Consider the following 24,780-nt stretch of genomic DNA (forward strand, 5'->3'; position numbering starts at 1 on the left):
GGGTTTGGAAAATGTTAAAAAGCGCTCGCTTTTAATTTTTAATTTTTTGCAGATCTCTGAAAAATCATCTTCACGCATAATGTACTGCTTAATTACTTACTTACTTTGTCATTTTTGTATGCATATTAATTTTTGTTTGATAAATAAATAAAATATTAATAAAAGGTTTTTAATATTAAATATTTTCGAAAAATAATTAAAAAAATATTAATTCATCAAATAAAGATTAATATTGAAAAAATTGAATAAGAAAAGGAATATTTTGTATCATACAACATCGTTTTTAATTATTTTATAGATTTTAGTTGAAAGAAAGTCAGTCTATGCATTAAAAAAAAACATTTGCGACAGAAACAAAAAACCTTTATTGAATTACATTAATGAGGGGTATTTTTCTTTACCCTGAGCATATGCTATAATAAAAACAAAACTGGCAGAATTTTGAAAAACTGAATTTTAAAAAGCAGAATTTTGAAAGGCAGAAAAGAAAAAAGCAGAATTTTGAAAAACAGAATTTCCTTTAAAAAAGCAGAATTTTTAAAACCATATGTTTATGAGCAACAAAATATTTTATTCATAAAAATGGCTTCCTTCTCGAGTTTTATATACAATTCAAGATTTTTAAAGTTGGCTCACTTAAACAAGTGGAACTTGTACACAAATAGTCGAATTATCGATCCATTTCCTAGTACTTTTCATTCGATGTGTTATGTTCCTTTTTATTCCCTTAAAAATAATTTTAATCTATTTTTTTTTAATGGTTTATTTTTATTTTGCAATTTGCAGGACCTATGTGACGATGAAAAAGTATATCCAATTTTAGATTTATCCCAAACAATTTTCGAACCAGTTCAACCGCTAGTACAAAATATTAAAGTGGAACCGAGAGAAATGGATGGAACAGTTGATCTGACTGAGGATGATGATGAAACGTGGCTAAATAAACTAATCCGTCGAGCAGTGGCACTCGAAGTAATACTTCCGCCAAGATTGCTTGCTAGAAACGAAGATCAAGCTCCTGCGGTAATTGAATTGTCAGACTCGGATAATGAAAATGAAGAAGAAAATGGTAATGATGATGATTGGGCATTTGGTCCAAGAAATGATCAACAACCACAACTGGAAGAGGAGCAGCCGCAAATCGAAGGTGAACAACAGCAACCAGCAGCAGAACCAGAGAATCCACAAGTCAATCAAGAAGATACTGATTCATTAAATGATTTATTTAATGAGTTAAATTCATCACTTGATTTTGGCGATGAGTCAACAACTGAATCAGAAAAGGGAAGGAGAAAGATCCAAAAAGAGCGATATGAATATGCTGTTAAATTAACTGATGCTCAGGTTCGTCTTACTTTTGATGGTGTAGTTGAGAAGGAACTTAGGGCTATGGTAGTCCAAGGACAAGCTGTGGCTGCAGAAGCTGTACCAGTTGAAGCTGCATCTGATGGACCATCCACATCAACAGCGGCAGCATCTGCTCGATCAGTGTCTGAAAAAACAGATCCTGTGTCCAACTCAGATGATCAACCTACTATATCAAAAACAGCTCCAGTGAGTAAGAATCTAATTTCGTCGAAGGCTGCTGCAGCTACTGAAAAACCTGCTTCGACGGAAATGGTTGTTGAATCAACCAAAAACACTTCTGCTTCATCTTCGATGTTGACTGAACCTAGTGAAAAATCAAATTCATCGAAAGTACCCGATGCAGTCATTGAAGAGCCCGAAATCATAAGCGAGCCTGCGGCGTCAATATCACATCAAGATGATGAAAATGAGGAGCCTTCAATATTTACTTCAGATATCATTGAGGAAGTACAAAGTAACCCAGTTAGAAATGATCAAGAAATATCAACTGAATCTGCTGCTTTGGTTGTTGAACAACCAGAAGCGCAAAGTGCAAATGTTGATCCAACAACAGATCATGATCAAACCCTAAGTACTATTCTGCAGCAAATACAATCTCCAAGAGACGCAATTACGTACACCATGGATACATTGTTGTCATCATTTGATTCGAGCGATGAGAGTGACGAAGATTTTATTGGTCGTTTCCAAAAACCACCATTCAAAACTTACCTCAGAAGAGCACATAAAAGATTATCAAAAAGAGAAAAAGCAATTGGAAACTTTTCAACTGGCTCGTCTGAGGAAAACGATGCAACAAATGTTGAAGCTAAAAAATTATCATCACTGAATGAAAATGAAAACAACAACAAACAACAGACTTTGTCGCCACCGATCTTGCCATTAAGCAGCGACACCACAACAAACACTGAAAATCCTAATGTTTTGTTTAGTGGCAAGGTTATATCTTTACGCGAGGATGATGGAGCAGGTGGAGTTACTCCGAATTATTTGAAATCACCCGAATCGGTAGAAGTATCGAAACATGGATCAAATGTAGTGTTTAGCATGCAAGGACGGAGACTTTCATCATTCCCATCGCTCAAAGTGACGTCGAATGATAATACAATGCCTGATTTTGATGAAGAAATTGCTATGACTGGTGGAGAAGATAGCAATAGTCGAACCGATGATATAACATTTAGAAAGAAAGCATTCAAAAAATCAAGTATTGCTAATGCTAAGAAGGCAAAATCTGCACAAGGCGCTGATGTGAGTACAGTTGTCTTAAAAGTGAACATGTTTATTATTATTTCTTTCAAATAGCTTTAAAATATCAAAAAGTTTAAATTTGTATGGTTCAATTGGAAGTAGCAAACATTTTAAAACTAGAAAATACTCACAATTAAATGTGTCTTTAATTATAAAAGTGGACCAAGTCACTGCAAAAAAAAAAACGAATAAAACTAGCATTAAACTAATTACAACTTAACTTAAACATTATTTAAAAGCGAAATTGCAGCGGATAGACTTATTTATTATTCTTTTAATTGTTTCAAAAACGAAATACCATTAAGATCCAATTTTTCAATACCCAGATAAACTCAGTTTAGGCTTATTCCTAGGTACTGACGATTGAAAAAGCAGCGCTAAATTGTTTAAATAAAATTAATAAATAAGTTTTTTCTTGAAACCATGACTTAGACCACTTTCATAATTATGGGCACAAATATTGCAACAAGTACTCTGTATGACTTTGCTTTTGCAGGGGGTTCGGGTATTTGCAGAATATTGGTGGTCTCCTCCATTCAATTTTTGTCACGTACTTAAAAAAAGTAATTGAAAGTGATGGTTTATCGTGAGCTTGTTGTGCCACAAATTTATTTATTTTACCGACAATTGGCATGATCTCGAATATCATCACAATTCTACCATTTCACAACGTCGGCAAGTTTTCCGGTTTTTAAATGTTCCTTTTTTGATGCTACTGAATGTTGGTGTCGTTGCATATGTTTCCACGCATTGTGTTAAAACGTTGTTTGCTATTGTCTTTTAAACTGGGTTTTCATAGCTTCTTTTTGCCCAAGACGGGGAGGCTTCCTCGGATTTTCTTGCTTGTAATTCGATCAAGCTTTGTTACTCTTGGTGTTTTACACAGTGACTTTATTTCAATGTACCCGAATGATATTCTATTATATTTTTTTTTTTTGGGCTTACATTACCTTCCAGTCCATTTAGTCAAACATCCAGTACTACTTGAAAAGATGCTGGATTTTGACTTGGAAAGAAAAACTTACTCACATTTGGATCCGATATCTTTTTTTTCAAAAACTAGTAAAGAGGAAGGATTAAAGACACCTTGGTATACGCCCAATTTTAATTGGGAATTCGGGTTGTATGTATGCCAGCGACAATCCAAAAGTATATTTCCGGAACTCTTCGTTGTCTTAGGCCAAAGCAAACAAAACTCGTGCCGTTTCATTATTAAATAAGTTTCTAAAAATGAGATTTATAACTTAGTCTTAGCTCATCTATAATTTTGCACTTTCATCGGAGCTTATTTGATGACTCCTTCCTTCGATGTTAAGTCATTTTCAGCTTTTGATCAACGTCAACACGATAGAGCTCACCATTGAATTTGCTATCCGAATCTCCTCCAATGCACACTACTCTGAACATAAGTATTCATCTGATCTTGACAATGTTCATGCATCTGGATCATACAGCAGTTATAAGTTTTAAGGGTTTTCATTTTTATTTTAGTCTGATTAACTTCTTAGCAGCATGATTCCTCCCACAGTCATCGTTTGTGAGAGTTACAAAAATCATACACCACAAGGAGGGGTACTCTCCCCACTCCTGTGGAACTTAGTGGTTAATGAACTACTAGTCGGTCTAGAAGTAGATGGATTCAAAGTGATTGCATACGCTGACGACGTCGCCATTGCCATATCAGGAAAACATCTCCATACTATAATAGAACTAATGCAAACTGCTCTAAATAAGCTACTAAAATGGGCAACAAACTGTGGATTGGGGGTAAATCCTCAAAAAACAGAACTTGTCCTCTTTACAAAGAAATATAAAATTCCACAACTAGACCCCCCCTCTATTAATGGTGTTCCACTTAATTTTGCCAGCGAAGCCAAATACCTGGGTCTTATTTTGGATAGCAAATTAAACTGGAAAACCAACATACAAGAAAGAATAAGAAAAGCCACAGTGGCACTCTTTTCTTGCAAAAAAGCAATAGGGAATAAATGGGGACTATCTCCTAAAATAACTCATTGGCTATACACTGCAGTCATCAGACCTATTCTCACTTACGGGGTAGCAGTTTGGTGGACTGCTCTGGAAAAAGTAACATATCGAGACAAGTTAAGCAAAGTCCAACGTTCAGCCTGCATGTGTATCAGCGGAGCTCTCCGTTCGACACCTTCCGCCGCTCTTGATATATTACTCAATCTTCCACCCATAGATATATTCAGCAAGCAGGTGGCCGCGAGCACTGCTATTCGACTCCAAGCCATCTCTCAATGGACCAATAACTCTATTGGCCACACAAATATTCTGAATTCATTCGGATCAATCCACAGTCACTCCGACTACACCACCCCACAATTGGTTTTCGGCAATAATTATGAAGTCACCATCCCAAATAGATCAGAATGGGACAATGCCGAGTTTCTAAGAGATGATTCAATTCATTTCTACACAGATGGTTCTAAAACCAATGACGGAGTGGGTGGCGGGGTTTACTCCGATAGACTTAATGCTAGTCTCTCCTTCCGTCTCCCTAATCACTGCAGCGTGTTCCAAGCGGAAATAATGGCGATTAAAGAAGTACTGACTTGGCTCAAAGAAAACGTGATATCTACATCGGATATCCGCATCTTCTCTGATAGCCAGGCCGCCCTTAAATCGTTAGCTTCGGTTTCCACAAACTCCGTTACTGCCCGCGACTGTCGATCATCTCTCATGGAGATGTCAGAACAGTTTAACATTCACCTTTTCTGGGTGCCGGGTCACAGAGATATTCTGGGAAACTGTGAAGCAGACGAACTCGCCAGAAATGGAACTCTAATACCAATTTTACCCAATAAGGCAAATATTGGTATACCAATCGCAACGTGCAAACTCATGCTGAAGCAAGAAGCTATAGAGGCAACAAACATACGATGGTCAAACATTATAACTTGCCAAACGACCAAGCAGATCTGGCCTAGGCTAGATCCAAAACGTTCAAAAAATTTGTTGTCTCTAAGCAGATTGCATATCAGCTCTGTAATAGGTGTCTTAACAGGACACTGTCTCATAGGTAGACACGCCATAAGACTTGGCGTAATCTCTAACGACTTCTGTAGAAGTTGCCTTGATGAGGAAGAAGAAGAAACAATCCAACATCTTCTCTGCTCATGTCCTGCCCTTTCCAGTAGACGTAAAAAATACCTGGAAAAATATTTCTTAGAAGATACCAGTGAACTAATCAATACTGACATCTTCAACCTTCACCGCTTTATTAAAAGCTCCAACTGGTTTAATTAGTGAGGAATTTCCTCACAAAATCATGGTATCACAACGGACCAATAAATGGTCTAAGTGTGTCAGTTGTTTTCCTGACAGCCATTTCTACCTAACCTAACCTAACCTACAAAAATCATTACAAACAATAACCTCATAAGCTTGTGATTTGTGATTCCCAAAAGTAAAAAAAATTGGGCGATAAATGTCTCCTTAAACCAAAGAAACAGTTGGATAATGATGATGCACAACGAAGTAGATTCATTCTATCATTTTTCATCTTCCCATGTTTTTTTTTTTTAAGTTTAACCTTATGCTAATTCTGTGTTCTTTTTTAATATCTCCCCAGAAACACCGTTCCAAAGCCAAAAGTGTTTGGTTTGCTGAAAATCCACAAGTTCGAGAAATTGAATCTCGCAAATCAACACCATCACCACAAAAATCAACATCTGCAATCAACGTTATTAGTTCAACAATCAACAAAATCAGTGCCAACAAGCAACATTTTACATCGAAAATATTATCAACACCTTCAACATCAACAACAACACAACCAACAACATTAACAACATTAATAAATAAAACAAAAAGTAATTTCTTCGATACAAATAAATTTACAAAATCAAATCACTTAATACAAAATCGTTCAAATCCAATAACAACCGAATCATCAGCCATCACAGCAGCATTAAAATCAGCCCAAGAAAAAGGTATGCAAAATTTTGATTCATTATCTAAGAATAATAATATTTCTTCTATAACAAACGATAATTTGTCAGTTTTTAATGATAATATAAATATAATAAAAAAAATTAATGAAAAACACTTACCAAATAATAGCAGTAGTAGGGAAAATATTTCATTGCCCCACCCAAATTTAAATAATATAAAAACAATTTCTATTGAAAATGATATTGAAAATGATTTCGAAAAACAGTGTACACCCCATTTTATTAATAATATCATCTTAGAGATGGAAAAAGAGAATGCTTCAAGTACTTGTTGTGAGGATACCAATTTTCCCTCTTACCCCTTAAATAGTCCTCTTCCGGTATCTGAATTTGATAAACAAATTGTTACTACTACTCTCCCTGATAATGACAACCGTACAGATGATGTATTGGCAGCTGCTGAAATTTTAGCTAATGGCATTGGTTTTCCAACCAATTCATCACAAGTTGATAGTACTACTTCGGATGATCATGAAACACTTGAATTACCACCCAAAACAACCGAAGAAACATCTGAAACATCTGAAATACCTGAAATCTTAAAATCATCTAATATTTCTGTGACAGATAAATTATCCATATCTTCAACTGAAACCCCTGATCTAACGACACTTTCTGAAACACAATTACTAGATGAACCAGTAACAACTTCTCAATCAGAATCGGTTGAAGAAAAACTTCTTAATGAAGTGATTGCAGAACTTGAAATATCAACTGATTTCCCTCAAAATGAAATAGCTGAAGCTATGATAAACAAAGATATAAATGCCGTTGAAGAAATTCCAACAGAAAATGAGCTTAAAAATGATATGATTGAAGAATCATGTCTCGAAGAAAAGATTGAAACTGAATTTCTACTTGAAATTCCGAAGAGTACTAATTCGTTGGTAAGTTTAGAAAAAAAAGAAGAAGTTGAAGCTTCAATTGATAGTGAACTCATTTTACCTGATATCTCAAATCCAAGCAGAATCGAAATTTCAAATGAAACTGCAACTAAAGCTGAAGCTGAGCCTTTAATTGACGTTTTCTCTAAAGATTCTGAAAAAGAAAGCATTGGCGTTGCCATTCCAAAACCAACTGAAATACCCAGAGTATCTCCAAACAAAGAAAAAGTTGCAATTCCAGTAACAGTTGAAGAAATTTTAAAAGAAATGTCCGAAACCAAAACTTCAATGGCAACTTCAGTTGAAAAGAAAGCTGAAAATCAAATAGAAACTGCTGATTTTCAAAAAGAAGAAATCCTTAAACAAAAAACTCCTATCGGCATGCCCCCCGATAATATTGAAATTCACGAAGAAGAAGAAACTGAGGTTCAAATTGAATTTGTCGACACAAAATCGCCAATGATAAATCTAAGCGAAAAATTTGAAACTGAAGTTGCAATTGCTTTTCCAACAAATCAAGGAGAAAAAAGTACATTCACATGCACAAATGAAAATAGTATTGAAAATCCAATAGAAATTCTATCATCCATTGATTTTCACAACAGAGAAGAAGGTATCCCAATACCGAGTGGTGAAAATCGTGCCGAAAGTCCAATCGAATTTGAAGTTCCAAACGAATTTTCATCCACTAAAAATCCCATGCTTAGCCATGGCCAGAAACAAACACTAGAAAATCCTATTGAAATTGATGTTCCTAATGAGTTTTGCAAAAAACGAGCTTCTATGTTAAGTCCTGGTGACTCTGAATGCTCTCTATCTTTGCTTGAACAAATTGATAAATTACTAACGCCCATGCATCGTTCAGATTCTGTAGATGAATTTGAATTATTTCGAGCATTTTCACCATCGAATGCCAAGAGAATACTTGGCGAAGCAGCTGGACATATTCCGTTGCCATTGAAAAAACGTCGCAAACTATCTGAATATAGTGAAGAAAATATTCAGTATAAAGAAGAAGATGATTGTAGTGAAACTATTGATTTAGATGGACCTATGAATTTGAAAATATTACCAAAACCAAAACAAACATTAAAACAAACTACTGTTGCTACAGTAGCACCCAACATTGTTTTACCTAATCCTAATTTAGTTAAGCCAACTACTACTAATAATACTCTGTCTGATCTCGAACAAAAAGAAATATCATATCCCTCTGAACCAATGTTGAGCATTGCACATTTCGAAGAGGATGAATACAAAGAAATATCCAAAGAACTACAAAACAATTCCAATAAAAGACAATATCCATCAAATCCTCCACCAAAATATTCAGAAGTTATGCGAGATTTTCAACCTATTGTTGCTCATCAACAGACACAATTCCGACCGCCAGATTTACAACAACAGTTGGCACAAGTGCCGCAAGCACGTCCGGCACCAATGCCCCTACAACCTACACCTCAGATTCCAACTGTGCAAACTATTAACATTGGTTATCCAATGCAGAATCCATATATGGGTTCAAATATTGCCAACAAACCGAATGCATATCCAACTACTACTATTCGAATTGATTCTGTTCCTAGTGGCAGTACAAATAATATATACCCTGGCACACAACCGGTTAATTTGACCAATGTTAATATGGATTATAATGGCCATCCGCATCCAATTCAGATAACTCAGACCCTGTGTACTCCACAAAGTTGCATGTACAACCAAAGACCACCGCCAACCCCTACACCAGAGCATGTGACCAAAGATTTTGACATACACAGTTTATTGAATTTGCAAAACTACGATTTGAATCAAACTTATTTGAGTAATTTTCTGCACAATCGTCAATTTAATTATCAGGCTGGCAAGTCGCTAATGAATGATAATTTCTGCAATCAATCTGGATGTTTCCAAAGAAATGAAAACATGTTTAAAAATCATTCAATGTCCGGTTCACATCAGTGTAGTGGACATTCATCTCGCCGATCGATCATTCCAAAATGTGGACTCTGTCCGGCATGTAAAGATCTTGTTGCTGAAATGATAGTCACACATAATACGGAATTACCTCATATGAGGGCAAATTCTGCACCGCAACAACAACAACAGCAGCAAGAAAGGCAACAACAACAAGAATTACAACATCAGCAAATGCGCCGATATCATACAAACTCAAACTCGTCACCAATTCAGCAACATCATCAACAACAAACATCGCTGCCAAAAAAACGTGGGCGTCCAAGGAAATCGGTAACTCCTCCATTGCCAACTAATAGAGTTACCCGAAGTTCAAATCGGGCAAATCAAAAAAAGAAGGAGGAACCACAAAATGATTATTACAACACATTCAACGTAAGTGAAACTACTACCAAAATAAGCCCGCCAGCCGGGAAAAAACGTAAATACAATACAAAACCAAAGTAAAAAGTAAAACATAAAAAAAACTTACTTTCAATTTTAAGGAAAAATCTTTAAACAAAAAAAAAAAAAACTATGGCCTCTATATAAACTGAGGGTCAAAAATAAAAAAATATATATATATATCAAATTTATAATAAATGGTTGTAAATTATACTCTAATTTTTCATAAAACAACCATTGTTACAAAAACTAAAAATTACGTTAGTTCTTTTTTATACATATATACAAATATTTTTCCTTAACTTTATTTTTTATTTGTTTTCAAATAAATTTATGCAATTTAATTAAGTTTCTCTCGAAAAGAGCATCACATTTTTTTTTCTTTTAATTTAAAAACAAATTAAAATATACAAAAAAAAAAAAAACAACAATCAACAATCATCAATCAACATACAACAAAAAAAAAGGAAGATCAACAATCAACATTATTCTACAATCAACAAAATGCAGACTCAAATGCAACAAATTCAACATTTCAAGTCTATCAACATCCAACAAAAAATTTAAAAATTAAAATAACTAAAATATATAAATCAACTTATTTTCTTAAAAAAATTAAACATCGTGTAAAAAAATACAAAAATGAGAGAGAGAATGTAATTTCTATTGAAATTGTGGTGCAATTAAAAAAAAAAGAAAAGAGTTTTTATACGAAAAATGATAAATTTTTAACACAAAAAAAATCTAAATAATTCAATTATTTAAAAGCTGACAAAGTAAAAGAAAAATTAAAATTTTTATTATTATTCATTCTAAGATATATTTTTGAACAACAAAAAAAATTAGAACATTTTTTTTCTAAATCTTCAAATTATGCAATGGGTAATTTAAAATTGATATAAATTATTATTTATTAAAACAAACTAAAAAACAAATGTAAGGTATAAATATTTATGTATATCCTTGTAATATAATTAATTATCGCGCGATAGCACAAAGCAAAACACAACAAGCAAACAAAAAGAAAAAACAAAATAACACAAAACTATTGATTATTGGGTCGGGTTAATGAAATATCTCTCCTATTGTTTATTGTTTTTATTCGTTTATAAGTTTTTTATTTTTGTTGAAAGGCATAAAATAATGTTTTTTTTTTACAACAACAAAGAGATAATATCATATTTTTTCCTTATACCAGCTATTTGACAGGCAGAGTAGGGTAGTCGTAAAATCTAATTACATTATAGGACAATTACAGTTTAATTACAATCTAATTTATTTACATGCCAATTATTAGAAATACATTTCTGTAATTAGTAATTTCTTGCGATAGAATGTTTAAATATTCCATAACAATATATTTACCCTCGCAAGTACATACTTACATTTACATTTGGCTATAAGTAATTAAAGGATCCTGGGGAAAAACAACATGACTTGTCATGCCGGGAAAAATGCAATTTATAATGTTGGCCTCCATAGAACTTAGTAATAAAGCCACGTAATTTTTTTTTTTTTTTTTAATTTTTTTAGCAAGGCTTAAATTTGTTTTCTAAAAATACTACAAGACCTCTTCAATAGTTTATTTTTGACTAAAAGTGGACATATGTCGTTTTTATTCTGGACCCTTCATTTGCAATTGAATTTTTAAAAACAATTTCTATATAAATTGGTGAGTGATTAAATTAGATTGATATTTTGGGTAGTGGAGTTTAACTGTAATTACTACACAATTACAAACAAACGGCAACATTTGAGTTTTATTTATTCTTAATTCAACTGCATGGTTATCTAATTAGGCAGTGATTTAAGATTAAGCCATAATCTATGTATGTAAAAAGTGGATGTCAGCGTCTGTTCCAAATATAGATTAGAAAACATGACGAGCTACCGGGATAGTTCCCATTACAGAGCTTATTTTTAGATCTACTCACGTATAGCAAACACTTTGACAGTAAACGTCAAAATTCTTAATAGTATGTATGTATGTATGTACATTGGTCCTATACGAGATCATGAAAGTTAAATGCTATTTATAAAGTTGTGTCCGTTTTTTAATATATTTAAGCTCTAAACTGAGCGCACTTTTAAGGAAATTGAAAAAAAAAAGCTTTTTTGTCTGTTGTACGAAGAATTATGTCGGTGATTGTAGTTTAGGATTAGATTCGCGAGGGGTGTACATTAGGGATTGTTTTATTTAAGGATTTTTCGAGAATCAAGTTGCTAATAAATAATAAAAAAAATCCGCTAATTTTTGCAGATTTTTATTTTGACTCTAGATGGGTCCCGAGGAGGGTTCAAGTTTTTTCTCATTTGAAGTAGGTACATATATGTTGACTTATATGATAATTTTTTTCAAATATAGCTTTAAAGTAAAAATGTTTGATGAGGTTCCTATCTGCATTAAATACCGTTTTCAAAAAGGTATAATATAAACCATTTTTCTAGGGATTAAGTCAGGACATGCATGTTTTTTTTTTGGGTTTTATTTTATTTTTCATTCTTTTTAATATGCTTGTTTTAGTAAAACGTGCTTGTTTATATTAACAAAAAAAAAAATGCGTAGCCGGACTAAACCCCTTACCCTTAAAAGATGGTTTATACCTTTTTGAAAACGGTCTCTAATGTAGACAAGAACCTATCAACATTTTTCCTCTATTGAAATACCTAAGTTAAATCCATTGCAAAAAGTAAAGTGCACTCCAGATTCATTAGATGTGTTCGCGGCCATTTAGCCATTTATTTACTGTGTAAGACTTGGTGTAGGGTTAAGAAGCATGCCTCCGCCAATAAACTGAAATAGATCTCTTTGTTGTTTTGAAAAAAACATAATTTTAGCCTTAAAAATAAGATACTAATGCATTAATATAGTTTTGTCTTAAGGAATTAGTCCTTATTTCATTCATACATTAATTTTTTTTAACATTAAGATCATACGAATCGATTTAATAAAATAATTTTAAAGTCGCAATTTAAAAAAAAAAATATTTTTTTTAAGATTTGTATGAAATTTGGCGACTTTAGATGAACCACTGATACTGATTGTTAAAAAAAAAACATAAGTGAAATTTTGGTCTTTTACAAGAGAGACAAAAACTCATATACTTTGCAACGATGGCGAAAAGAATTGGCAATTTAATCTTCCAAATTGACGTTTTTAGAATTGAAAACGAAATACAAAATTCACTTATGGTGTTTTAACAATCACCGATTCAAATATAATGGAGGCTTAATTCGTACTAAAAACAATAAAAAAAATATTTTTTTTATCTCACGTTTTTACATTAATGAATTGTCAAAAATGGCGTTTTCGATTGGTTATCCGAAAAGTTTTTCGCCGGGTCACCAATCGAAAATCACCATTAGCATTTTTTAAAAAGAAATATTTAAATGAATAATCTTAAGTTTTATGAAATATTTTTAAGAGAATATTATCATTACGGTAGTACATTTTTCTTCATAGCTTTAAATTATAAGCCTTTACTTACATTCAATGTTGTTGTGTTAATTGTTTTGTCCAAACTTACATACCATTTAAGTACAATTTTTATTCTAAGCTTTGTTTTGTAAATATTTCTATTATTGTAGTTTAATTGTCAAATCCGCATTTATTTAAAAAAAAAAAAAAAATAGTAAAGGTATAATGTTATGTAGGTATATAAAAAAAAAGTTATAAGTTAAGTTTATGTATTTAGAATTTAAGAAAAGTACAGGTTAAGTTTCATGTCGTTTTGCTTCATGCCACAACAGGGTAAAAAAAAAAAAATTATTCTGCAGTAATTTTATTACTTTGGTAAGGAGTACTCCGGATTTACTCTACATCTAAACCTTCATATTTGCGCACTAACTTGTACGCACAATTTGGTATTTGACATTTCGTCGGCGTAAAGCAAAATTGTTCTAAGTACATAGAATTTTGTAAGGACTTAGAACAATTTTGCTTTACGCCGACGATTTGTTTTAATGATTTTTTGTTTTTGCGTGTTTTCATATAGAAAACGATACAAACATAGTTAAAAATCAATAAATAGAAAAAAAGGTAAATCCATAGTATACTCATGAGTGGAGTGGAGAAAAACGACATCAGTTTTGAATGTAGTATGTTAAGTATTGTACAAATATTAGTTGTTTTTAAGAGAGCTGGTAAAGGGCCCAAATAATTTGTCTGCGGGATTTTTTTTTATTTATAGTTTATACAGCACATTTATAGTACAAATATGTAGGCTTAGAGTTTGCAAGGTACAATCTATCTTTTTGACAATTCTGCTATTCAATTTACCTGAAAATTACAAATAAGTTACGTTTAAATGGCGGATAAAATTTGATTGTTTTTCATGAAAATGTTTCAATCAAGAGAAAACCACGCTTTGCTATCGCAAGATAAGAGGTTTCTCAAAGCCAATTCGACGTGATTAATGAAGTGATTCAGTCTGGTCGATTTTTTCTAAACTTGAATTACACTGCACAACAAAATTAAAGTTTTTGAATGATGAATTAACAAAACAATACTTTTCCAAAGGTTTTTGATATGCTGAGCTCAAATCCGAATTCAGAAATATTCTATCAGCTCCCGTTTTTAAAATATTACCGCTAGAAAATGCAAAAACACCTGTTTCTGAAGTTATGCTGCAATGTGAGGGAATTTTTTTCTGAAGGTTTGTATAAGAATTGCTTTTCTTCTTTAGAAATCTGTTTAAATCTTTGCGATATCTTCTTTATAATCCGAGATATTTTTATATGAAGTTACTGCAGTTTGAAATAACTTTATTGATAAAATAAGCCAAAACACACGTACTTAAACTTAAGATATCTCGGATAATAAAACAGATATCGGGAAGATTTAAACAGATTTTAAAAGAAGAAAAACAGTTCTTATTGAACCCGTTAAAAATTATGTTGAAATAAGGTACCCCACATCATAGTATAACCTCAAAAACAGAGAAAATACGTTTTTTTTTCGCAAATTCTAATGGCAATATTTCAAGAACTAAGATTGATAGAATATTTCTGGCTACTTATTCGAGTTAAGCACACCAAAAACTATTGCAAAAGTATAGTTTGGTTTATTCATAATAAAAATAGTCAAAAAATCAGCCAAAAAACGTGTTTTTGCATTTTCTAATGGCAATATTTCAAAAACTAGAGCTGATAGAATATTTCTGAAACCGGATTCGAGTTCAGAACATTAAAAACCCTTGGAAAAGTATTGTATAGTTTATTCATCCAAAACCTTGTTGTGCAGTGTTATTATTATTAAAATAAGACATAAACGATTTCTCGTCCAGACACAATGATTTTGTCATTAGCTTTATGATGAAAAATAATTAAATTACGAAAAACGAATTTTCAAACTTCAAAAACAGACCGTTCAGGCGATAGTGATTGTTAGAGCCAAAATAATCAACACAATTGCAAAAACGAGAGTCCTATCTGGTAACTCGTTTTACGGAGTTACATCTTAGCTTCATATATATTTTTTTTTTGTCAATAATGCTTGGAGATTTTTTATTAAGTAAAGTGGATATTATCGTTAGAAAGCCTTAAACAGTTTAATGGACAGGTCAGAAAACTAGGGTCGTTTAAAGCAATAAACCAGACAAAACGTTTTTGGTATTAGTTTTATAGCTTTGGTTCTTCGTTCATTGGACTGTTTTGTGTCTTAAAAACGGGATGGGTTGAAAGATAATCCGGACAGAAGGAATCTGTATTTATAAAAAAATTTAATGTTGGGCTCTAGAGTCAAGTTATGGGCCTTGTTAGCTTTGCGAGCTAATCAAGTTGCTTTAGTTGAAAAACTTTTTTTTTTTTGTTTTACAATTAAATGTGTTTTTACCACGTTTTAAATATGTAGTAGTTGTTATTTATGAACACATACACATAGATGTATTTATTAAATGTTTTTTGACGTTGTTTATGTCCGTAGTTTAAGAATGCATACAAAGATGTATACATACAAAATTATACAAATATTTTATTCATAAAAAATAGATTTCACATTATAGTCAAAATATAAAATTTGAATAAACGTTCAAAATGACCTTTTCAAATGGAAGTCCAAAAATTACGAAATGTCTAAAATTGGAACATTGTGGTTTCACACGCGTATAAGAGTAACAACTGTGATGTTTTTATTTGATGAATGCAAAGCAAAGTCTGTTTTTTAATACTTATGTAGCCTTAAAATTATTTACACTTTTTTTTTTAAAATAAAAACTTTACAGGAAAATGTATAAAATACAAATTTATTTATCTACATAAAAGAAAGTTTATAAAAATAATTACAATTTAATTGTTTTTGAATCGAATATGTATAAGAAAATTGTCACGATAAGTCACGATTTTAAAGCTTACATCAAAGGATTCGGAGAGAAGGAGGGGTTTATGCTTAATTTTTTCGTCATGATTTTGATCTCTTTGAAATCTAGATTGCAATTATATGCGGCACTTTTACGATTGGGCTATAAAATGCCGAAACATTTTTTTTTATTTTTAAGAATATTTTTCTTGTGCATTTAATTGTGCTATAAATTATATTTATTTATTTATAGACATTTTAGGTAAATATATAAGAGAAGATTATAAAAACTAATTTTGATTAACGTTTTTTATAAAATAAATTTAAATATTCTATATTGGAAGTGCAATTTATGATGACAATTTAGGAAGAAATAACATCAACTGATGTTAATTTGCTCAACTTTTTTCTTAATCTGACTATCCATAAAATTAATGACAATAGTTCTTTACGTGAATGAAATTTTATGTACTAACAAGAAGTAAAAATCTTTCTAGCATTCTAAAAAGTTAAAAATTATAAGATAATAATAATGCATTAATTTCCGATCCATACCTATATAAAAAAAATATTTTTGCTATGGGAACATTTTACACAAAACTAAATCAGAAAATAGATAAACATTTGGGAAGTTTTTTTCTCATATTGGTAAACTTGTGACTAATTTTTTCCATACAAATTTTGAAATTAAGCACAAAAGAAGATTTGATGCATGGGTGGAATCGTCTTATTTGATTTGTTGTTGCTGTGTGGCATGTACAGAATACAAAAAGTGCAATGTGGCTATCAATTACACGGTGTTACAAAAATGAGGTTTTAAAATATACGCGGGCGGAGACCTATCAGGTTTTGTAGAGCTAGTCGCACTGAATACGAAACGGTATTTGAAAATCCCCTAACACCCCCAAAATCTGGAGTTACGGGCAAAAAACGGTTTTTTGGACCTTCACCCATTGAAAAAATTCTAGCTTCGACAATTTTTTACCCATATTCGATTTTTTTACAGTTTCTGATAGAAGATAAATATACCTTTTTAACAATGTATAAAACATGTAACTCGGTTAAACCACTTAGAATTTATAAGATGTCAAAGTTCAAAAATTCAATTTTTTTTGTCATTTGCCCAACTTCGGCATCAATTTAAAGTATATGTTTTCAAAACAACATGCTATTTAAAAAATATATTCTAAAACTATATTTATTTCCCTATCGATCGAGGTATTTTTTATGAAAATCACTTCAAAATTGGCTTAGAAAAAAAAATTTTTCGATTTCAACCCAGATACAGAAATTCGAACTTTTAGGTATAGAACAAAAATGTTGTTTCGGCACGTAGTAAGATAAGTTGGGCGCCAGGATTTGATTAAACGTTTTTGTAGAGGAGCTCAATACAAACATTTTTTTTCTTTGGGAGGGGGGTCTATCTCCCCCCGTTTAGGTGGGAGGGGCATTTTTCTAAAAAAAATTATCAAAATAAAAAAAAATTATTAAAAAACAACGGCAACACTTACAGTAATAAATGATACCATTTCCAAAAGGCAAAATTGTGCATTTGGTTCTAATTTCTAAATCAATATAATATTACCAATAGTTTTTGAAATAATCGATTTCAAAGTTAAAAATAGGCGAAAAAAAATTTGTAAAAACTCATTTTATACTATTTTTGTCCAGACTGTGAATTTTAGTAAATAAATTACTTAGACAGAAAACTGCCTCAATTAATTCCTTATCGAACAGTGAAAACTATATGTTTCTATGTCTTCTAGTTTTTGAGAAAATTGAAAAATAAAAACAAATAAAAACAAAAAATATTTTGAAAAAAGAAAAATCTGATAAAATAATTTTTCAATTTTCTCAAAAACTAGAAGACATAGAAACATATAGTTTTCACTGTTCGATAAGGAATTAAGAGGCAGTTTTCTGCCTAAGTAATTTATTTACTAAAATTCACAGTCTGGACAAAAATAGTATAAAATGAGTTTTTACAAATTTTTTTTCGCCTATTTTTAACTTTGAAATCGATTATTTCAAAAACTATTGGTAATATTATATTGATTTAGAAATTAGAACCAAATGCACAATTTTGCCTTTTGGAAATGGTATCATTTATTACTGTAAGTGTTGCCGTTGTTTTTTAATAATTTTTTTTTATTTTGATAATTTTTTTTAGAAAAATGCCCCTCCCACCTAAACGGGGGGAGATAGACCCCCCTCCCAAAGAAAAAAAATGTTTGTATTGAGCTCCTCTACAAAAACGTTTAATCAAATCCTGGCGCCCAACTTATCTTACTACGTGCCGAAACAACATTTTTGTTCTATACCTAAAAGTTCGAATTTCTGTATCTGGGTTGAAATCGAAAAATTTTTTTTTCTAAGCCAATTTTGAAGTGATTTTCATAAAAAATACCTCGATCGATTGGGAAATAGATATAGTTTTAGAATATATTTTTTAAATAGCATGTTGTTTTGAAAACATATACTTTAAATTGATGCCGAAGTTGGGCAAGTGAAAAAAAAAATTGAATTTTTGAACTTTGACATCTTATAAATTCTAGGTGGTTTAACCGAGTTACATGTTTTATACATTGTTAAAAAGGTATATTTATTTTCTATCAGAAACTGTAAAAAAATCGAAAATGGGTAAAAAATTGTCGAAGCTAGAATTTTTTCAATGGGTGAAGGTCCAAAAAACCGTTTTTTGCCCGTAACTCCAGATTTTGGGGGTGTTAGGGGATTTTCAAATACCGTTTCGTATTCAGTGCGACTAGCTCTACAAAACCTGATAGGTCTCCGCCCGCGTATTTTTTGAGTGTTACACCGTGTTATCGCAAATCACGTAAATCGATTCGCCCCAGTATTCTATTTCACCTACTTACATATTACAATTTTTAACAACTTTTTCACGAAAATTGTAAAATAATCAACAAATTCTGTTGCCTCAATTTTAAATCGCATATAAAAAGTTACAAGTTTGTAAAAAATAAAAAATAAGTACAACAAAATTTGTGATTGTAAAGAGTATTTGGTGAAATAGGCCACTGGTATTCATGTTTGATCAATGCAAAAATAACAGCTTTCGAGCTTCTTTAATTTTCATTTGAAATTTCTATATTTTTCTTTTTTTTTTTTATTTTTTTCACTTTTCTTGGGAAATGCGGACCATTTTCGAGTCTGACCATTTTTTTGAATTGTTTTCGAATAAAAATACACAAATTTTTGTAATCTTTATTTCCATGTTTTTGATATCTTTCAAAAGTGAGAACTTTAGTAAAGGAATCAAGGAACTTTCTTGTTAACATTTGTAAACCGTTGGTAATAGTAATTTCAACACTTAATTAGGTTTTTTTCAAAGAAGTATTTCAATGATTGCTAACTGACCCCTTAATCACCACTATTTTAGCTAATAAACTTGTTTTTAAAGTCTCAAAAACTAATTTTCTAAAAAAATGCAAAATGTATTTTTTTTCCTTAATATGTACTTTATTTTACCCAAATCAGGTATCTTCTTCAAAAAACAATTAGTTACCGCTTGAAATACTATAAATTTCTATTTTTAATTTCTTGGAGATGAAAATTCATTTTAAAATGAAATAAGTATATTTTAGTCGATAAAATATGGCTTCCTGAGATTGCACAAGTATTTTTGTTTTCGACATTTGAAGCAAAAAAAAAAAAAACACGCGTTTTTGACCTGTTTATATTCAATTACATATTTTAAAAACTTTTGTTCAGTTTGAGTTCAAATTCGGAATCAGCACGCTATAATCCTTTAGAAATGTATAATTTAGACGTGTTTTATTGGTAACTCAGTACTTAGCTCAGTAAAATATTACACGGTAAACAAGAACAAATGATTGCTAAGGATAAACAAGAGTTTTTTTTTGTTGGTTTACAGAGAAATTTTTTTCTAAACATTTTTGACCCCCCAACAATAAAAGCTTATTAATTGTATGTATAAATAAAAGTAATCGTCTGTTGTTGTTGTTTACAGCATAAAATGTTTTTGTTCAGTAAAATACTGAGTACCAATAAAACACGGCTTGTGTTTTTTTTTATTTGCCAAGCCAAAATATTATGTTTCCTTTTTTTGTTTATATTCTTTTATTTTTTTTTTTAAATTGTATTAAAAAAAAAAAAGAATAACGAACATTTTGAATACCTACATTTTATTTGTATGGAAAACGAAATGGTTAACTAATTTTCAAAAAGTATTGGAAAATCTATACTCTGAAGCAAGTTCCTTTTACAAACAAACTTCAAAAACATTAAAATCTCTTATAAAAAATAAAAATAAATGTGGTAAAATCTATATAAATATTTACATATAAATGTACAAGCAAAATGAAAAATATTTATATATGTATTTGTATAAAAAATAAGTAAATTAAGTTTTTACATGTTAAAATTATATACTTCAACTTACAGAAAGAGTCTAAATATTCATCTAGAAAGACGATCATCAACGATTAACTTCATCAAAAGATTTCATTTCATCCATTGGAACTTCAATTAACTAAAAAAGAAGTTACATATTATTCATCTTTGAGACAGGCATTCATTATAATTATGCTAATAAATATTGTAAAATGTATTTGTTTTATGTGTATTCAAATGTATTTTTGTATTTGATGTTGATAAAATGTATTTGTCAATTAAATAAAAACAAAATACAATCACTGTTCTTATAAGTCCTTTTTAAAATAGGTGAAAGCTGAAGCTGCATTCTTGTATAAATTTGTTTTATTGGGAAGACTTTGTTCTTTTTTATTGACTTCAAGAAATGCATTTATTATGTGTCTTATTTTTTCATGTACATATGCTATTTTCGAAAGAATCGACAAAATTATCACTCAAAATTCCTCTTTTCCTATGGAAAAATAAAGATAACAGCATTTAAAAAATATACTTGCATTTAAAAAAACAATTCCACAACAAAAGTTTATTTTTCCTATGCTATTTGGCTATTCATTATATTGAAAAACTCATTATTAAAAAAATAAGAGTTGTTTTTTCTTTCTTCCACAAATTTTTCTTGAAATTTTAAAAATACATCTGATTGCAATTAATGTTGTTGAAAATTTCTCGGAATATTTCATATGACGAGTGACTTTTCTAAAGGAGACGCATACAAACTTTAAATCATTTCTCAGAAAATCGAAGCAAAGCAAAACAAACAGCATCATCATGTACATACTCGTATGTTTCCTGTTTTAAGTCCGTTTGTGATAGCCCAATTAGCGTTTCTACTTGAAAAGACCGTTGAAAAATTCTGCTTAAGAAAAAATAAAAATGATTTTATTTTCTCTTGAAAGGTTACTTCTCTTCTCATTTATATAGAAAATTGAAGCAAGTTTCCGATGTCTTTGCTATTGCTATTTTAACAATAAGACGAATGAAAGCTTTTGGAAAATCGGTAAAAAAAAGCTCGCACTTCGATCATACTAAATTGTGTTTGCCCATGTCCAAACTTACGCGCATGCGCACTCAAGACATGACTTAACGATTTATTTTTTATTTTTGAAATTCATTCCATTCACTTCAATCAAATCACCTCAATTACGAGTTGTTTTTAAAAGTTTTAAATTGCTTTGGCAAATGCATGCGTCCATTACCATAGACATTTCAAAATAACTTGGGTGGAAGGGGGAGGGAAGGTTATTAAAACCGATTGATTTTTTGTTAAGATAGGTAGTAGGTATCATGATGCACAATTCACATATGGGGGTAGTATTGTGATTTGGTTTTGAATTATTTATTTCTCAAGGCACTATTGTTGGGGGGGGGTTAACAATTAAGATAAAGGTATGAGTGAGGTATTATTTTGTCCACATAATCTGTTTTCACTCCAAAAGGATTTTTAATGTAAACAATTTAATTTATTCGCATATTTTTATGCTTTAGTTGAAACAACCATCTGTTGTTTGTATCAACAGATGAATGAAGTAGAAGTTTTATTTCGTGCTGCATCACAAGAATAATGAATTATCACCTTTTTTCTCGATGAGTGTGTATGTGTGTATCTATCTTATTGCGTCTCTGAAGTTTTTTTTTCCATTTTTATTCATCTGGACATTCTATTGCATCTGGTTGTGATATAGTGACATTATATGCGTAGAGTGTATTAGGTTGAATGAAAAATTCCAACCCACCACCCACTAACAATTACCCTCTTTTAAGCATCATCGTATTGGTTTCTGAGAATGGAATGTTGAGTGACAGTTTGCTTAAACTTTAAATTCTTGAAAATTTTCAATTAAAAACATTCAGGATTGTGGAATTTTATACATGGTTATTCAATTTATGTCAGTTTTTTTGTGTGGTTCTTTTACCTGGAAACCTGGTGGGGCTTCTTTTATTTATAGAATTTGTGTGATGATAGGATGAACTTGAAATTTGTTATTTTTTTTTTTTGGATTTGAATATTGAGAATGTTAAATACGAGCTGATCTGGGCTGGACAAAAAAGGGTAGACAGTTTTGAATTGTGCTCGTTTTTGTCACTTTTTACAAAATATGAGTTCCTTAATAGTTAGGTACATATGAGAATATTCAGTTTTGTTTAAATGGATATGTTATTGTTTGGTCGATGTTAAATGTGGATTACAGGGAGAAACTAATATCTCTCTGAAAATGCGTCTTTATTAATACTCTTTAGTCGTTAATCATCCAAAAAAATGTGACCCGATTGCCATAAATCTTGACAACTGATCTAATTAATTAATCTACGATTCTCTTCCGCAAACTTAAAAACCTCCCCTCGTACTTGACACGTATAAAAAATATGTAAATTTAAGTTCCTACTGAAGTTACCTTTTGATATCTCAAAGATACACTTACGATTAGTTCTTTACTGAAAAAAAAACTTGGGAAATGTTTTTAAGTACTTACTTCGCTCTTGATTTAACTCCCATAAAGGTTTATGTATATTCAAGCATTTTGTTCACAAGGCTGAAAAATATTATGTAAAATAAACAAGTTAATCCATTAAAGCTTTTAGTGCAAAAAAATTTTGGCCATGATATTGTTCACAATAAAGAGCAAATGATTTTCATCTTGACCACAAAGCTCACAACATAAAGCTGGAACTCAAAGGTTGAAATCTAGACTTCCGGAAGTCCTAACTCATTGTTGTCAAACCTGTTAAATTGAACCCAAACCACTTCAGTTTACTTTTGGCTTTTTACTTGCGATATAGGGCAAGTTTAGGATTAGAAAAAAAAATCGAACTCGAGAAAACAATTTTACATGACACTACGATGATGAAGAATGCTAAAAAAGTGGGTCCGACAATTCTGTCTGTCGGTCTGTGTGTACCTCGAGCTACAGCCTAAACTGATGGAGCGATTTTCTTCAAACTTGTTAGTTAACAGTTTTGGGTGATTCCCTAGAAGACAAATTGAAATTTTTTTTAGAATCAAAACTAACGTTACCTGTCATATAACAGAAATAGAAAAGTTATTTTTTTTTTTCAAAAACGGCTCTAATGATTTTCAAATTTTATTTTTTTATTGATTAAAATTTTTGTGCGTTGTGTAACCAAAAAGCTTTCCTTGGAAAGGAAATTAAAAAAAAAATATTTTTTGAACCGTTTTTTTTTGATTTATGAATTTCTCGTAAACGACAAAATTCTTTTTTTTTCGAAAAACCGATTTTTTGAAAACGGGTTCATGAATTTTATCGAAATTTTGTTTTTATGTGTTGAATAATATTGTCTTAGGCATACCAATTGAAAAATGTTAGAAAATTTTTAAATATATATAGGTATAGGTACAAAATTATTTTTTTTACCCTTTCGAACCCAAGCTATGAAAATCAATATTAAAAAATGTTTTTGACACGATAATACTGAAAAAACATCACAACTACGAAATATGAATAGCAAAAAATTCTTTTCCAAAATAATAAAGAGCAAAACTATTGTATTACTCTGGTCTCATGTTACGTATTAGTAACATGCACTGCCTATGACCACCAAAAAAAGTCGGACAACTGAGAAAATAACTTTTTATGGATCAATAATGTATGCTACTTCTTCTAAGCCAAAAAACAAAACACATTTTTTATATCTTTTTTTTTTTTTCAAAATTATGACCATATTATAAAAAAAAATGTGAATTTCACTCCCTTTTTCGAAAGAATTTTCAAGGGTATTGGTAAAATGTTTTACATTACTGTTTGATACATCTTGTGGGAAACTTTTTTCCACATCTTTTTCACTTATATCGAGGGATGGAACACTTTTGCAGGAGACCTAACGGCATTCGAAGTAATTTGCGTCGAATTCTTAAACGTACTGGTTAAATAGCTGCACTGAAACAAATTACTGCTGAAAGATAAAATTGTAACTCGTCTCAAAGGTAGGACGCATCTGTGAATTGAATCATAACGAACATTCTTAAGTTTTACTTAGTTTTTTTTTTTCAATTTAAAACCGCGATTTAATTTTCTTAAACGCTCTCCTCCATATTTATTCTTTACATATTGAAGAACATGTTCAGAAATTAGAGCATATAATGTTATTTCTAACGGGTCTTTTGAGCCACGGCTACTTGAAATCGTGTAACAGAACTTATGTCTAGACTAGGTAGTTTGCAATACTCTTAAAAATTATTAACCTCAAAATTAATCTCCCTTTTTGCGTTGAA

The 24,780-nt window shown here is 30.9% G+C and overlaps 1 protein-coding gene across 3 annotated transcripts in view; it reads left to right on the forward strand.

Moving 5' to 3' along the window:
• LOC129917686 (mucin-2-like) overlaps positions 1-24,780 on the forward strand; it is a 51,824-nt gene that overhangs the window by 23,097 nt on the left and 3,947 nt on the right. For all 3 annotated transcript variants that reach the window (XM_055997738.1, XM_055997740.1, XM_055997739.1), the window contains exons 8-9: positions 787-2,619; positions 6,218-6,578. In XM_055997738.1, the coding sequence (XP_055853713.1) occupies positions 787-2,619; positions 6,218-6,578 (2,194 nt within the window). The remainder of the gene's footprint in view (positions 1-786; positions 2,620-6,217; positions 6,579-24,780) is intronic.

Source organism: Episyrphus balteatus, chromosome 4, assembly GCF_945859705.1.
Source record: "Episyrphus balteatus chromosome 4, idEpiBalt1.1, whole genome shotgun sequence".
Classification (NCBI taxonomy): domain Eukaryota; kingdom Metazoa; phylum Arthropoda; class Insecta; order Diptera; family Syrphidae; genus Episyrphus; species Episyrphus balteatus.